This window comes from Scyliorhinus canicula, chromosome 14 (assembly GCF_902713615.1).
Source record: "Scyliorhinus canicula chromosome 14, sScyCan1.1, whole genome shotgun sequence".
NCBI lineage: Eukaryota > Metazoa > Chordata > Chondrichthyes > Carcharhiniformes > Scyliorhinidae > Scyliorhinus > Scyliorhinus canicula.
This window is the reverse complement of record NC_052159.1, coordinates 34,038,800-34,052,887: the sequence shown is the minus strand read 5'-3', so window position 1 is coordinate 34,052,887 and position 14,088 is coordinate 34,038,800. Positions and strand designations below refer to the sequence as shown.

Genomic DNA, 14,088 nt, shown 5'->3' with positions numbered 1-14,088 from the left:
CAGGTGTGTGATAGAATACTACCCATTTGACTGGATGAGTGCAGCTCCAACAACATCCAAGAGGCTCGACACCATCCAGGTCAAAGCGACCCACTTGATTGGCACCACTTCCACAAGCATTCGCTCGCTCCACCGTCGACGCACTGTAGCAGCAGTGTGTACCATCTACACGATGCACTGCAGGAACTCACCAAGATTCTTTAGGCAGCACCTTCCACAACCAAATAGAAGAACAAGGGCAGCAGATACATGAGCATACCACCACCTGGAGGTTCCTCCCAAGTCACTCACCATCCTGACTTGGAAATATATCACCATTCCTTTACTGTCGCAGCGTCAAAATCCTGGAACTCCCTCCCTACCTACGCCACATGGACTGTAGTGGTTCATGAAGGCAGCTCACCACCACCTTCTCAAGGGCAATTGGAGATGGGCAATGAATGCTGGCCTAGCTAGAGAAGCCCTCATCCTGTAAGAAAAATAAATTTAAAAAACGGATGCAAGAGAAAAGTTGAAATTGGAAGCAAAGTCAACAACATTTTCCAGTTCAAGACTGGACAGCAGCTATTTGGGGTCCTGCCATTCACACCTTCTCTCGGCACATTGGCCGCAGATTTTTTGCCTGTGGCAATTGCAGACACAAACTGACGTGGGCGCAAAATCGCACAAGAGACAGAAAACAGAAATCTCGCTGGTGAGATCTCATTTTAAGATTTTTCCTGCCCATGCCGGTGACAAATGAGGTTCCCACCCAGCAAGATTGGGAACCTAATTTAAATAATTATAATGTCATTAAAGCCTTCCACACTGTGTTCCCACATTGGGACGTGATGTCGTTGAAGTTTTTAAAAACAGGAACCAGGTGGTGGGAACACGCCAGGGCTGCATGTGAAAGTATAGCCCCTGGGGGAGGGCGGGGAAGGGGGAGACATGCCGGACCCTGCCTCTGCTCCAGTATTTCCCCTGTCTTCCCCTGACAAGGAACCCTGGCACTGCCCTCATGTGTGTAAGGGCAGGGGCTTCCCCATATGCGTGGGGGGCGGTTCCTGTTTTTCTTCAAAGATAAAGCGCATTTTCCTAGAATTCCTGGTGTTGCCAGCTTTTTCTGGCCCCGCTTGGCCCCTCCAGCCTGATGGCGTGGGCCACGTCGCTGATTTTTATAGTGCTGCGTGATGTGGCAGGAAAAGCTGACTGTGCAGCCAGCGAGCTGCACGCTGGTCTTCCCGCCTCAGCCAGAGAAGATTCTGCCTGTTGTTTCTGTACTTGTTTCTTTGGCTTTGCACCATGAGAAAAAATTTTGATGAAAGGTCATCGATCTGAATCATTAATTCTTGTTTTTCACTCCATTGATGCTGCCAGACATGTTGAATATTTCTAGTATTTTCCATTGGTAAAAATGGAAAATAATTTTCACTTTCTTTTTAACTATTGATTTGTTGTAAAGATGGTCTGACATGTCAATTTCATTGTATTCATTCTTTCCTAAAAAAAAAAGTACCTCAGTGAAAATCTGTTACTGGTTTGAAATGAATGAATCTATGACACTGAACATCTAAAGATAAAGTGACAAAATAGACGATGGGCGCGATTTTCAGCCCTCGCCCTCACTGGCATGATTTAGATTAGCATATTTAAATGAGCCTCATTTGAATGACCCTCACATGCTTGCTCTGGAATCTGCTGGTGCCTGGGAGACCGTGTAAGAGTGACGTTTAGCACCGGTCCACACAAACTTGGAGAAAGCGTAACAGCAGCTGGGGGTGTCTCCCAGGCCATTGGGGTGCTCCAAGTATCAGGCATTGGGCAGGGTGGTATCCTAGCACTCCTGCTCGCACCTGTGCACCTCGAAAATGAAAATGAAATGAAAATCGCTTATTGTCACGAGTAGGCTTCAATGAAGTTACTGTGAAAAGCCCCTAGTCGCCACATTCCGGCGCCTGTCCGGGGAGGCTGATACGGGAATCGAACCGTGCTGCTGGCCTGCTTGGTCTGCTTTAAAAGCCAGCGATTAGCCTTGTGAGCTAAACCAGCCCCTGGTCGATACTGCTAGCCTGGCACCTTGACAGTGCCATGGTGCCCAGGTGCCAGGTTGCCTGTGCCAGGGGTTGGGGCCCGGGATACCATGTCCGTAAGAGGTGGGGTGAGGGGAGGCACGAGGACCCCAGAAGAGGTAAATTGGGGTATGGGGGGGGCTCAACAGTCCCCCAACAAGTGGGGCCGTTGAGGGGGGTGGGTCGAAAGATAGTCCGCAAGTCGTCTTGCTGAACTGGCGAGCTGAACTCGTCCGTGCAGGAAATTATGAAATTGAAGCCTCAACGGGCATTCCTCACCAAGGCCAAAACAAGATGGCAAAGTGCTTTTGAATAGCGGGGTCTTTCTCGCCGCTGCAGGTGTCAAAAACACCCCGCTAAATGCACCTGAAACGGAACTGTCCCTCTGAATCATGCCCTCGAACGAATCCCCTTGACTTAAAGTATCTTCTCTGTGATGACTGTAAGAGCATAATTCTGTTCTTGATCCTGCTAGGTATATAAGCACTAATTTATAATTTAGATTCTGACGCCACAATGAAAGCTAAAGTAGATCGCAAAAGCTCATACTAATATCGGGTATGGGATATTTTTTCTCAGTTTAACTGTTGAGTATTTTACAATGCATCAATACTATAACTGAGCCATACAAATCTATAGCCCAGAAAAGGCCCTTCAGCCCATCGTGTCTGCGCTGGTCAAAAACAACCATCTAAGTATTCCATTCCCATTTTCCAGCACTTGGTCATAGCTTTGTCTGCCTTAGCATCGCAAATGCACATCTAAATATTTCTTAAATGTTATGAGAGTCTCTGCCTCCACCATCCTTTCAGTAAGAAGACTAACAGCACCAGGTTAAAGTCCAACAGGTTTGTTTCAAATCACTAGCTTTCGGAGCACTGGTCCTTCCTCGGGTGAATGAAGAGGTGGGTTCCAGAAACATATATATATATATATATATATAGACAAAGTCAAAGATGCAAGACAATGCTTTGAATGCGAGCATTTGCAGATAATTAAGTCTTTACAGATCCAGAGACAGGGGTAATCCCAGGTTAAAGAGGTGTGAATTGTCTCAAGCCAAGACCAACTGTCTCAATCCTACCAACTGTCCTGTACCAACAGCAAGGGGCCCCAACAGGGGCTGGTTTAGCACAGTGGGCTAAACAGCTGGGTAGTAATTCACAACAAGGCCAGCAGCGCGGGTTCAATTCCCGTACCAGCCTCCCCGAACAGGCGCTGGAATGAGGCGACTAGAGGCTTTTCACAGTAACTTCATTGAAGCCTATTTGTGACAATAAGCAATTATTATTATTACACTGATCCTTGCGGGACCCCACTGGACATAGGCTTCCAATCAGAAAAACGCCTCGACCATCACCCTCTTCTTCCTGCCACTCAGCCAATTCTGGATCTAATTTTCCAAATTTCCTTGGGTCCCATGAGCTCTTACCTTCGCTATCAGTCTCCCATGTGGGATCTTCTCAAAAGCCTGACTGAAGGAGTCCTTGAGCTATGCTTGACAATGTTACCAACCCACTTCTATACCTCATGGATACCTTATTCATAACTACTATTATCAGTCCTCTTCCTGAGCAAGCATACTCTTAAGCCACCCTTCTTATCCTGGTTTGATCCTGTCTCCAAGTTTCTTTCTTGTTGCTTCTATTTCTGTCTTGCCAACATCTATGCTCACGTCATACTAAAATGGCATCAGCCTTTACCCACAGCACTGTGACCTGACTGGGTGGTTCTCCCTTTCTCCACCTTTAACACTGTTGATTATTTGACCCTACATTGTGTCTCTTCTCTATAATCCACTTCAGCGACATTGCATTATCTTAGCTCAACTTGTACCCATCAGGATGTACTTGTTGCTCTGCCTCCTCCAGCTTCATGAGCAGATAATGTTTCATGGCAGCTTTCCTGTTTGAAATAAATATGCACCTACTAAATGAAGTGTAAGCATTTCAGTTCTATTATCATTATTTTGTATTATCACATGTGAGACCCCTCATTTACCTTTAATGTTTTGTTATTCATATCTGAGTGTTTACAGAAAAATCATGGGGATCATTCCACAATCCTGGGTTCGCCCTTGGTTAGATTAACTGTTTCATTAAGTTAGTTACAGAAACCTGATGCAATATTTATTCGGTGTGTTTGTCTGATGCTGTTTTAGGTGCGTATTGAACAGGTTATAGTAGCAGAACCAGGTGCAGTTCTGCTATACAAACTCTCCAATCTACTCAAATTTTATCACCACACCATCAGGTAAGCAAGAAAACAAGATGTCCGATTTAATTACCAATTCAAAGAAGGTTTACAAAGCAGTCAAATTGACAGCAAATCTGGAACATAAGTTTAATAGTCAAAGTCAGCATCAAAATACAGCAAGTAGTTAAGGCAGGTGGAATGTTGGTCTTTATTGGAAAGGGGTTGGAATATAAAATTAGGAAAGTCTTGCTGTAATTAAACAGGGCATTGATGACACTATACCTGGAGTACAGTGTGCAGTTTTGGTTTCTTGCATAGGGAGAGATATACTTACTTTGGAAGCAGTTCAGAGATGTTTCACTAGGCTGATTACTGGAGTGTCTCATGAGGAAAGGCTGAGCAGATTAGGCCTATACTCAGTAGCTGGCTTTCTCCTAAAAACTGTCTAAGTAACATTTTGGGTGGGAAAACCGATGAGAATCCCACCGGCTGTTGCAGCACTATTCCAATCGCAAATCACTCGTGTTTAGAATTTTTTTGGAGTGGGGACAAAAAGATGCCAGCAGGACCAGCTCCTCAAGAGATCAGGGCGGCATTTTAAAGGTCGCCCAATCTCAAGGCTAAGTTGAAGGTCCAAGGACATTACGGACCCCCCCCCCCCCCCCCCCCTCCCCCAGGCAGTCATGGGCAACACCCCCAACCCAGGGGGGCAACCTCTTATCACTAAATGTCCGGGTCAACCCCTCCACCCTCACCCCAAACGTAGGCATGAGAGCGACGCCCCCTCCGTCCATCCTCCCTGGTATTGGGACATCGAGGCCACTCTAAGTGAACAATACCCCGCTATGAGGTCGGCTAAGGTACCGCCCCCTTCAGGGACCCCATTCCTTGCCAGTGCCACCCTGGCAATACCAGTCTGGCAGTGCTGGCACTGCCAGGTTGGTGCTGCCAGGTGCCAGGGCATAACTGAACCATTTCCCCAACCACTGGAGGGCTACAATGGACTCCGAGTCCCCCGGCGTGGCCATCACGACTGGTTTCCGTTTTTGAAGGGGCATATTTTCAGAATAATGAGTTGTCCATTTAGGATGGAAGTGAGATAGAGACCGTAATCCGTTTGCTGGCGGTGGGATTCTTTGGTGCCGCTGACCGAACCCCCCCCCCAATGGGTTTCACTGCGATGTGGGGCGGCTTCAGTAGGAATTCCCATTAACAGCAGCAAGAACAGAGAATCCTGCCGCCAGCGAATGACGTACCCCCCTCCCATTGTCGAGAAACACACCACTGGGTGGTCAGAAAATCCCGCCCAGAGTATATCTTCTCCCAGAGGGTCATGATTTTTTGGAACTCTCTACTCCAGCAAGCTGTGGAAGCTGGGCCATTAAAAATATTCAAGGCTGACATCGACAGTTTCTTGATCTGAATGGGAGTCGTGGGTTATGACAAACAGACAAGAAAATGAGACCAAGATCAAAACAGCCATGATCTTACTAACTGGTGGAGTGGGCTTGTGAAGCCATATGACTTGTGCCTGCCCCTACTTTTTATATTTTTATATTCTTAACCGTTTATCTTTCGCATTTCTATGGCCCGTAGACTTAATCTGCTGAGCTGCTACTCTTTGTGCAAGCCTAGACAATATATGCCGTCTATCCAATTATAGTGGCATCACAGTGATTGCAGCGATGTGATCGGGTGTGGCTGAGGTGCCAGTTGAAGTGCTCCTACTGCCGTCCTACCCTGAGCTGTTATATCAGTATAAACTAAGATTTTTTCATATTTGCACGGGATCACATTACGGTGCATTTACCCATTAATTCATGGATAATATTCAACCAAAACTTGCAGTCCTGATTACTTTCCTTTCCTTTCCACAGTGGGATTGTTGGAAACTGTGCAGCCACACTGCTGACCACAATCGAAGAAATGCATGTCCTCAGCAAGAAAATGTTCTTCAATAGCCTCGGTCTTCATGCCAGTAAATTAATGGATAAGGTGAATTGTAGAACCAACATCAATCTTTGCAGTTACCTTCAGTAGATCCTCTTCCAGTATAAATCAACTGATGGCGAAAGAAAATAACTAGCTGTGTGCGGCTTTGGAACTATACTCTGCTTCTTGATTCTTTTCAGTTCTATTGCCAAAAGACACATTTTTGTAAAGGAGCAGATGGAAGATTAGAAGGGGTAGTTTAAGGAATTTAGCTCTAATCTTAACTTTACATGTAATATACTCGATCAAGATTTTCAAAAAGGTCTGAAGTTCATTTTGGATAATGTCCATTTTCCATTCAAACTTTTTGAAATCTCTGAAATGAACAAGTCCTAAAGTTTTAATGTCACATTCTTGACCACACTTTTTACTCATAGTAAGAATGTGTAATATATCCAAAATCCTCTGAGCCGGCATGGGCTGTCCTCCTTTCTGCATTCTACAATTATTAAAATTATCCAGCAAATTAGCTACATTCTGTAAAATTGTGATTATTGAGTGTTAACTGAGAAAATTATTTCTTAATTACTGCAAATAAATTAAAACATTTATTAGGATAAAGGAGCATCTTTGTTTACTCAAACAAGTAAATTTTTTTAAAGGGTCAGAGCAATTGTGACTGCTTTGTTCAGAAATTTCACCTAAAAAGTGATTTTTAAGCATTCTAAGACTGCCTACTTCCACCCCATACATCACCTATATCTGGCCCTGCCTCAGTTCTGCTGCTTACATCTGATCCATGCTTTTGTTACTTCTGAACTGAGCTATTTAAAAGCTCTGCTGACAGACCATCCACATTGCACCCTATGTAAACTTGAGCTCATCTATAACTTTGCTGCCCCTATCATTACTGGCGTCAAATCCCCATCCTGTTCACCTGTCACCCTCGAGCACACTGGTCCAGTAGTACGCTGATTTAGAAATTATGATTCTTGTTTTCGAATCCCTCCATGGCTTTGAACTCTCCATCTTTGTAAATTTTTAAGAGACTGCTTCTTGTGTGTGGCCTGTTTGTCCCCGATGTGATTAGCTCTGTCCTGCTGTGTGGCTACAGTAAAACATAGAAAATAGGAGCAGGAGGAGGGCATTCAGCCCTTCAAGCCTGCTCCGCCATTCATTATGCTCACAGTTAATTATCCAATTCAATAGCCTATTCCCTCCTCTTCCCTCCCCCCCCAACCCTTTGATCCCTTTTGCCTCGAGTTATATCTAACTCCTTGAAAACATACAATGTTTTGGCCTCAACTCCTTTCTGTGGTAGCGAATTCTACAATGTGTATAACTCCCTGAGATCGGGGCCTCACGGTAGCATGGTGGTTAGCATCAATGCTTCACAGCTCCAGGGTCCCAGGTTCGATTCCCGGCTGAGTCACTGTCTGTGTGGAGTCTGCACGTCCTCCCCGTGTGTGCGTGGGTTTCCTCCGGGTGCTCCGGTTTCCTCCCACAGTCCAAAGATGTGCGGGTTAGGTGGATTGGCCATGCTAAATTGCCCGTAGTGTAAGGTTAATGGGGGGATTGTTGGGTTACGGGTATACGGGTTACGTGGGTTTAAGTAGGGTGATCATTGCTCGGCACAACATCGAGGGCCGAAGGGCCTGTTCTGTGCTGTACTGTTCTATGTTCTATGTCTGCTCCTCCAATTCTGGCCTGCAGTACATCCGCTCAACCATTATTTAAGGAACTCAAAAATGGACTGAGGAGAGCCAGAAGGGGGCATGAAAAAGCCCTGCGGGAAGGATTCGGGAAACCCCAAGGTGTTCAACACTTATGTGAGAAATAAGAGGATGATCAGAGTGAGAGTAGGGCCGATCAGGGATAGTGGAGGGAACTTGTGCCTAGAGTCTGAGGAGATGGGGAGGCCCTGAATGAATACTTTGCTTCAGGATTCACTAGAGAGAGGGACCTTGTTGCCCATGAGAACAGTGTGAACCAGGTTAATGGACTCGACCAGGTTGATATTAAGAAGGAGGATGTGCTGGATATTTTGAAAAGCATTAGGATAGATAAGCCCCCTGGGCCTGACGGGATATACCCAAGGTTACTACGTGAAGCGAGGGAGGAGATTGCTGCGCCATTGGCGATGATCTTTGCGTCCTCACTCTCCACTGGAGTAGTACTGGATGATTGGAGGGAGGCGAATGTTGTTCCCCTATTCAAAAAAGGGAATAGGGAAATCCCTGGGAATTACAGACCCATCAGTCTTACATCTGTGGTGAGCAAAATATTGGAAAGGATTCTGAGATTTAGGATTTATGATTATTTAGAAAAACATAGTTTGATTAAAGATAGTCAGCACGGCTTTGTGAGGGGCAGGTCATGCCTCACAAGCCTCATTGAATTCTTTGAGGAAGTGACGAGACACATTGATGAAGGTCGGGCAGTGGATATGGTGTTTGTGGATTTCAGTAAGGCATTGATAAGGTTCCCCATCGTAGGCTCATTCAGAAAGTTAGGGGGCATGGGATACAGGGAAATTTAGCTGTCTGGATACAGAATTGGCTGGCCGAAAGAAGACAGCGAGTGGGAGTGGATGGAAAGTATTCCTCCTGGAGGTCGGTGACCAGTGGTGTCCCGCAAGGATCTGTTCTGGGACCTCTGCTCTTTGTGGTTTTATAAATGACTTGGATGAGGAAGTGGAAGGGTGGGTTAGTAAGTTTGCCGATGACACAAAGTTTGGGGGCGTTGTAGATAGTGTTGAGGGTTGTTGCAGGTTACAACGGGACATTGACAGGATGCAGAGCTGGGCTGAGAAGTGGCAATTGGAGTTCAACCTTGATCAATGTGAAGTGATTCATTTTGGAAGGTCGAATTTGAATGCTGAATGTAGGGTTAAAGGCAGGATTCTTGAAAGTGTGGAGGAACAGAGGGATCTTGGGGTCCACATACATAGATCCCTCAAATTTGCAGCCCAGGTTGATAGGGTAGTTAAGAAGGCATATGGTGTGTTGGCTTTCATTAACAGGGGGATTGAGTTTAAGAGCCGCGAAGTTTTGCTGCAGCTTTATAAAACCCCAGTTAGACCACACTTGGAATATTGTGTCCAATTCTGGTCGCCTCATTATGGGAAGAATGTGGATGCTTTGGAGAGGGTACAGAGTAGATTTGCCAGGATGCTGCCTGGATTGGAGGCATGTCCTATGAAGAAAGATTGAGGGAGCTAGCTAGGGCTTTTCTCACTGGAGTGAAGAAGGCAGAGAGGTGACTTGATAGAGGTGTACAAGGTGATGAGAGGCATGCGGCGGAAGTCTCCCAAAGGGAGACAAACAGTCGACGCCGGAGCGAAACCCGGAGTGTTTCACTCCGGCGTCGGAGGCCGCTCCTCGCCCCCTATCCCCCCTTGGGGGGGGGGGGGGGGGGGGCTAGGAGCGGCGGCGCGTGTATCTCCGGCGCCGGGCCTTGATGCTTGCGTGAAAGAAGTGCGCCGGGAATGACGTGGCCGGCGCCGCCTAAGTGACGTCAGCCGCGCATGAGCAGGTTGGCCGGCGCCAACTCGCGTATGCACGGTTGCCGTCTTCCCCTCCGCTGCCCCACAAGACATGGCGGCTTGATCTTGCGGGGCGGCAGAGGGAAAAGAGTGCGTCTTTTAGATCGGTGGGCACCGATTGCGGGCCAGACATCTCCTGAGCACGCCGATGGTGCTCGATCCTCCCTCCGCTCCCCACAGGCCCCAAACACGGAGTCGGGCGCTGTTCGCGCCGGTGTGAACCGGTCGGGTTTGACAGGCTGCTCGGCCCATCCGGGCCGGAGAATCGCCAGTCGCCGTGAGAAACGGCGAGCGGCGATTCGCTGAGCGGCCTGTCGAAAAACACGACACTCCATTTTGGGGGGGGAGGGGGTGGAAGAATTGCGGGGGTGCCAGGGTGGCGTGTCATGATTTGCCCGGCCCTCCCGCGATTCTCCCCCCCGGCGTGGGGTGCGGAGAATCGCGCCCATGGATAGAGTGGATAGCCAGAGACTTTTCCCCAGGGTGGAAATGACTGTCACGAGGGGACATAATTTTAAAGTGATTAGAGGAAGGTGTAGGGGAGATGTCAGAGGTAGGTTCTTTGCACAGAGAGTGGTGTGTGTGTGGGGAATGCACTGCCAGCAGAGGTGGTGGAGTCAGAGTCATTTGGGACATTTAAGCGACTCTTAGACAGGCACATGACAGCAGTAAATTGAAGGGGTGTAGGTTAGGCTGATCTTAGATTAGGATAAATGGTCGGCACAACATCGTGGGCTGAAGGGCCTGTACTGTGCTGTACTGTTCTATGTTCTATTATTCGTGATGACTTCAGCAACTGAGGCTTTCGGTTCTGGAATTTCCTCGTCGACCTACCACCTCTATACCTCTCGCTCCTACTTTAAGACACTCTTACCTCTTTGACAAAATTGTTCTAATATCTACCTTTGTGCCAAAATTGTCTTCAAAATCCTCCTGTGAAGTGAGTTAAGCATCTTATTACATTAAGGGTGTTATATGAATGCATATTGTTGTTATAGTGGCCATTAAGGAAGAAACTAATGCTTGAATTTCAATTCACATAGGTTGAACTCCCTCCTCCTGACCTAGGACCTACTACTGCACTGAATCACACTTTGTCTCTGCTGCGTGAGGTTCTTTCCTGCCATGACTCCTCAGTTGTGCCGTTAGATGCACGGCAAGCTGATTTTGTTCAGGTAAATTGAAACATATCAAAAATGTAGTCAAAAGCTTTGAAATTCTTCAAATGTATCAATTTTCCCCAGTAATATGTAGTTCGCAGAAGTACTGCCCTTGAATTGCCAAGAGCTTTGTTTTGAATACGTTGATATCCTTTCATAATTTTCAGCACATTATTCTCATACACTCCACTCTTATTTGCTCTTTAAAGAGGTTTGTACCTCTCTAATCCAGGATGTCCAACAGTCCAGCCAACTGTTTCACTTATTTTTCATTCATGTTTTGAATTTGAGTGAATTTCATGGAGGTTTTGAAGAACTATTATTAGTTTAATTTGTGGAGTGGGAATGCACTCATGAGCCATGAAGATGATGAGCCTCAGTATGTAAATAGTCCAACTCGGGAAGGGGCCATACTGGACCTGGTATTGGGGAATGATCCCGGCCAGGTGGTTGAAGTTTCAGTCGGTGATTACTTTGGGAATAGCGATCACAATTCCGTAAGTTTTAGAATACTCATGGACAAAGACGAGAGTGGTCCTAAAGGAAGAGTGCTAAATTGGGGAAAGGCCAAGTATAACAAAACTCGGCAGGAGCTAGGGAATGTGGATTGGGAGCAGCTGTTTAAGGGTAAATCCACATTTGAAATGTGGGAGTCTTTTAAGGAAAGGTTGATTAGAGTGCAGGACAGACATATCCCAGGAAAAATGAGAGATAGAAATGACAAGATTAGGGAACCATGGATGACGGGCGGAATTGTGAGATTAGCTAAGATGAAAAAGGAAGCATACATAAGATCGAGGCAACTCAAAACTGATGAAGCTTTGGAGGAATATCGTGAAAGTAGGACACATCTCAAACGTGCAATAAATAGGGCTAAAAGGGGTCATGAAATATCTTTGGCTAACAGGGTTAAGGAAAATCCCAAAGCCTTTTATTCATATATAAGGAGCCAGAGGGTAACTAGAGAAAGGATTGGCCCACTCAAAGACAAAAGAGGGAATTTATGCGTGGAGTCAGAGGAAATGAGTGAGATTCTTAATGAGTACTTTGCATCGGTATTCACCAAGGAGAGGGACATGACGGATGTTGAGGCTAGGGATGGATGTTTAAATACTCTAGGTCATGTCGGCATAAGGAAGGGGGAGGTTTTGGGTATTCTAAAAGGCATTAAGGTGGACAAGTCCCGAGGACCGGATGGGATCTATCCCAGGTTACTGAGGGAAACGACGGACGAAATAGCTGGGGCCTTAACAGATATCTTTGCAGCATCCTTGAGCACGGGTGAGGTCCCGGAGGACTGAAGAATTGCTAATGTTGTCCCTTTGTTTAAGAAGGGTAGCAGGGATAATCCAGGGAATTATAGACCTGTGAGCTTGACGTCAGTGGTAGGCAAACTGTTGGAGAAGATACTGAGGGATAGGATCTATTCACATTTGGAAGAAAATAGACTCATCAGTGATGGGCAGCATGGTTTTGTGCAGGGAAGGTCATGTTTTACAAACCTAATAGAATTCTTTGAGGAAGTGACAAAGTTAATTGATGAGGGAAGGGCTGTAGATGTCATATACATGGACTTCAGTAAGGCGTTTGATAAAGTTTCCCATGGCAGGTTGATGGAAAAAGTGAAGTCGTATGGGGTTCAGGGTGTACTAGCTAGATGGATAAAGAACTGGCTGGGCAACAGGAGACAGAGAGTAGTGGTGGAAGTGGTGGAGATTTGGGAGTTCAAGTCCATTGTACCCTGAAGGTGGCAACGCAGGTCAATAGAGTGGTCAAGAAGGCATACAGCATGCTTGCCTTCATCGGACGGGGTATTGAGTACAAGAGTCGGCAGGTCATGTTACAGTTGTATAGAACTTTGGTTAGGCCACATTTGGAATACTGCGTGCAGTTCTGGTCGCCACATTACCAGAAGGATGTGGATGCTTTAGAGAGGGTGCAGAGGAGGTTCACCAGGATGTTGCCTGGTATGGAGGGTGCTAGCTATGAAGAAACGTTGAGTAGATTAGGATTGTTTTCGTTGGAAAGACGGAGGTTGAGGGGGGACCTGATTGAGGTCTACAAAATTATGAGAGGTATAGACAGGGTGGATAGCAACAAGCTTTTTCCAAGAGTGGGGGTGTCAATTACAAGGGGTCACGATTTCAAGGTGAGAGGGGGAAAGTTTAAGGGAGATGCGCGTGGAAAGTTTTTTACGCAGAGGATGGTGGGTGACTGGAACGCTTTGCCAGCGGAGGTGGTAGAGGCGGGCACGGTCACATCATTTAAGATGCATCTGGACAGATATATGAATGGGCGGGGAACAGAGGGAAGTAGATCCTTGGGAAATAGGCGACCGGTTTAGATAAAGGATCTGGATCGGCGCAGGCTGGGAGGGCCAAAGGGCCTGTTCCTGTGCTGTAATTTTCTTTGTCTTTGTTTATTCCCATTTTAAACCTTGGGTCATCAGAAATGGAAATCTTAGGACCGGATTTCTGTCTCTTAATGGAGTGCGACCTGGGTCGCAAAACACTGAATTTAGTTTTTCAGCAAAGTAAAAATCAATTTCTCTCTGTCTTCCCAACCACACACCATTTTCGTGGTATGCAAATCGGTTTCATGCTAGCGTCCAATGGGATTCCCGATCCGCCATGACAGGGAGTGTCAGAAAATCCCGCTGTAATTTCACATCATGGACCTTTTCGAGGACCTTAGGTGCCAGACCCACATATACCTCTCCTGAGGCTGAGGTCCCCATTGTGATGACCACAGAAAAGTTATAAGTTCTCCTGCACACAGTTTTCGTGTGATAGTGTGGGCTTTGGAAGCCCTTAAAAAGTACCACCTTGGAGAATTTGTGACCCCTGGGGAAAGCCTGCTGATAGGTCGGGAACATTCTGAAAGCTAAGTGTAAAATGTTTTGATCACTTCAAATATCATGAGATGCTGTATTGTAATTGTAATATAGATGAGTTTTTAATTCAGTGATTCATCATAAAAATCTGTCCTGCAAAGGTAAGTTGACCCTTGTATTGATCACTATTGTCTAAGTGTTGACAGGCATTACAGGCATGTAATTTTTCAGTGCAGGAAATGCGATAATTAATTTTTTAAAAATGTAAAATTAGTACTGTCAGCCTCTATTGCCATGTCTTGTGGTGTGATTTCAATTGACTGACAGCACTGCCTGTTTAAAAAACCTGCCTTTGAAAGTAAAAAAAAAAAT

General features: G+C 46.1%; 1 protein-coding gene across 2 annotated transcripts in view; it reads left to right on the top strand.

Moving 5' to 3' along the window:
• The window catches only part of cog6 (component of oligomeric golgi complex 6), a 167,104-nt gene that overhangs the window by 136,116 nt on the left and 16,900 nt on the right, over positions 1-14,088 (top strand). For both annotated transcript variants that reach the window (XM_038817929.1, XM_038817930.1), the window contains exons 12-14: positions 4,213-4,304; positions 6,125-6,242; positions 10,767-10,898. In XM_038817929.1, the coding sequence (XP_038673857.1) occupies positions 4,213-4,304; positions 6,125-6,242; positions 10,767-10,898 (342 nt within the window). The remainder of the gene's footprint in view (positions 1-4,212; positions 4,305-6,124; positions 6,243-10,766; positions 10,899-14,088) is intronic.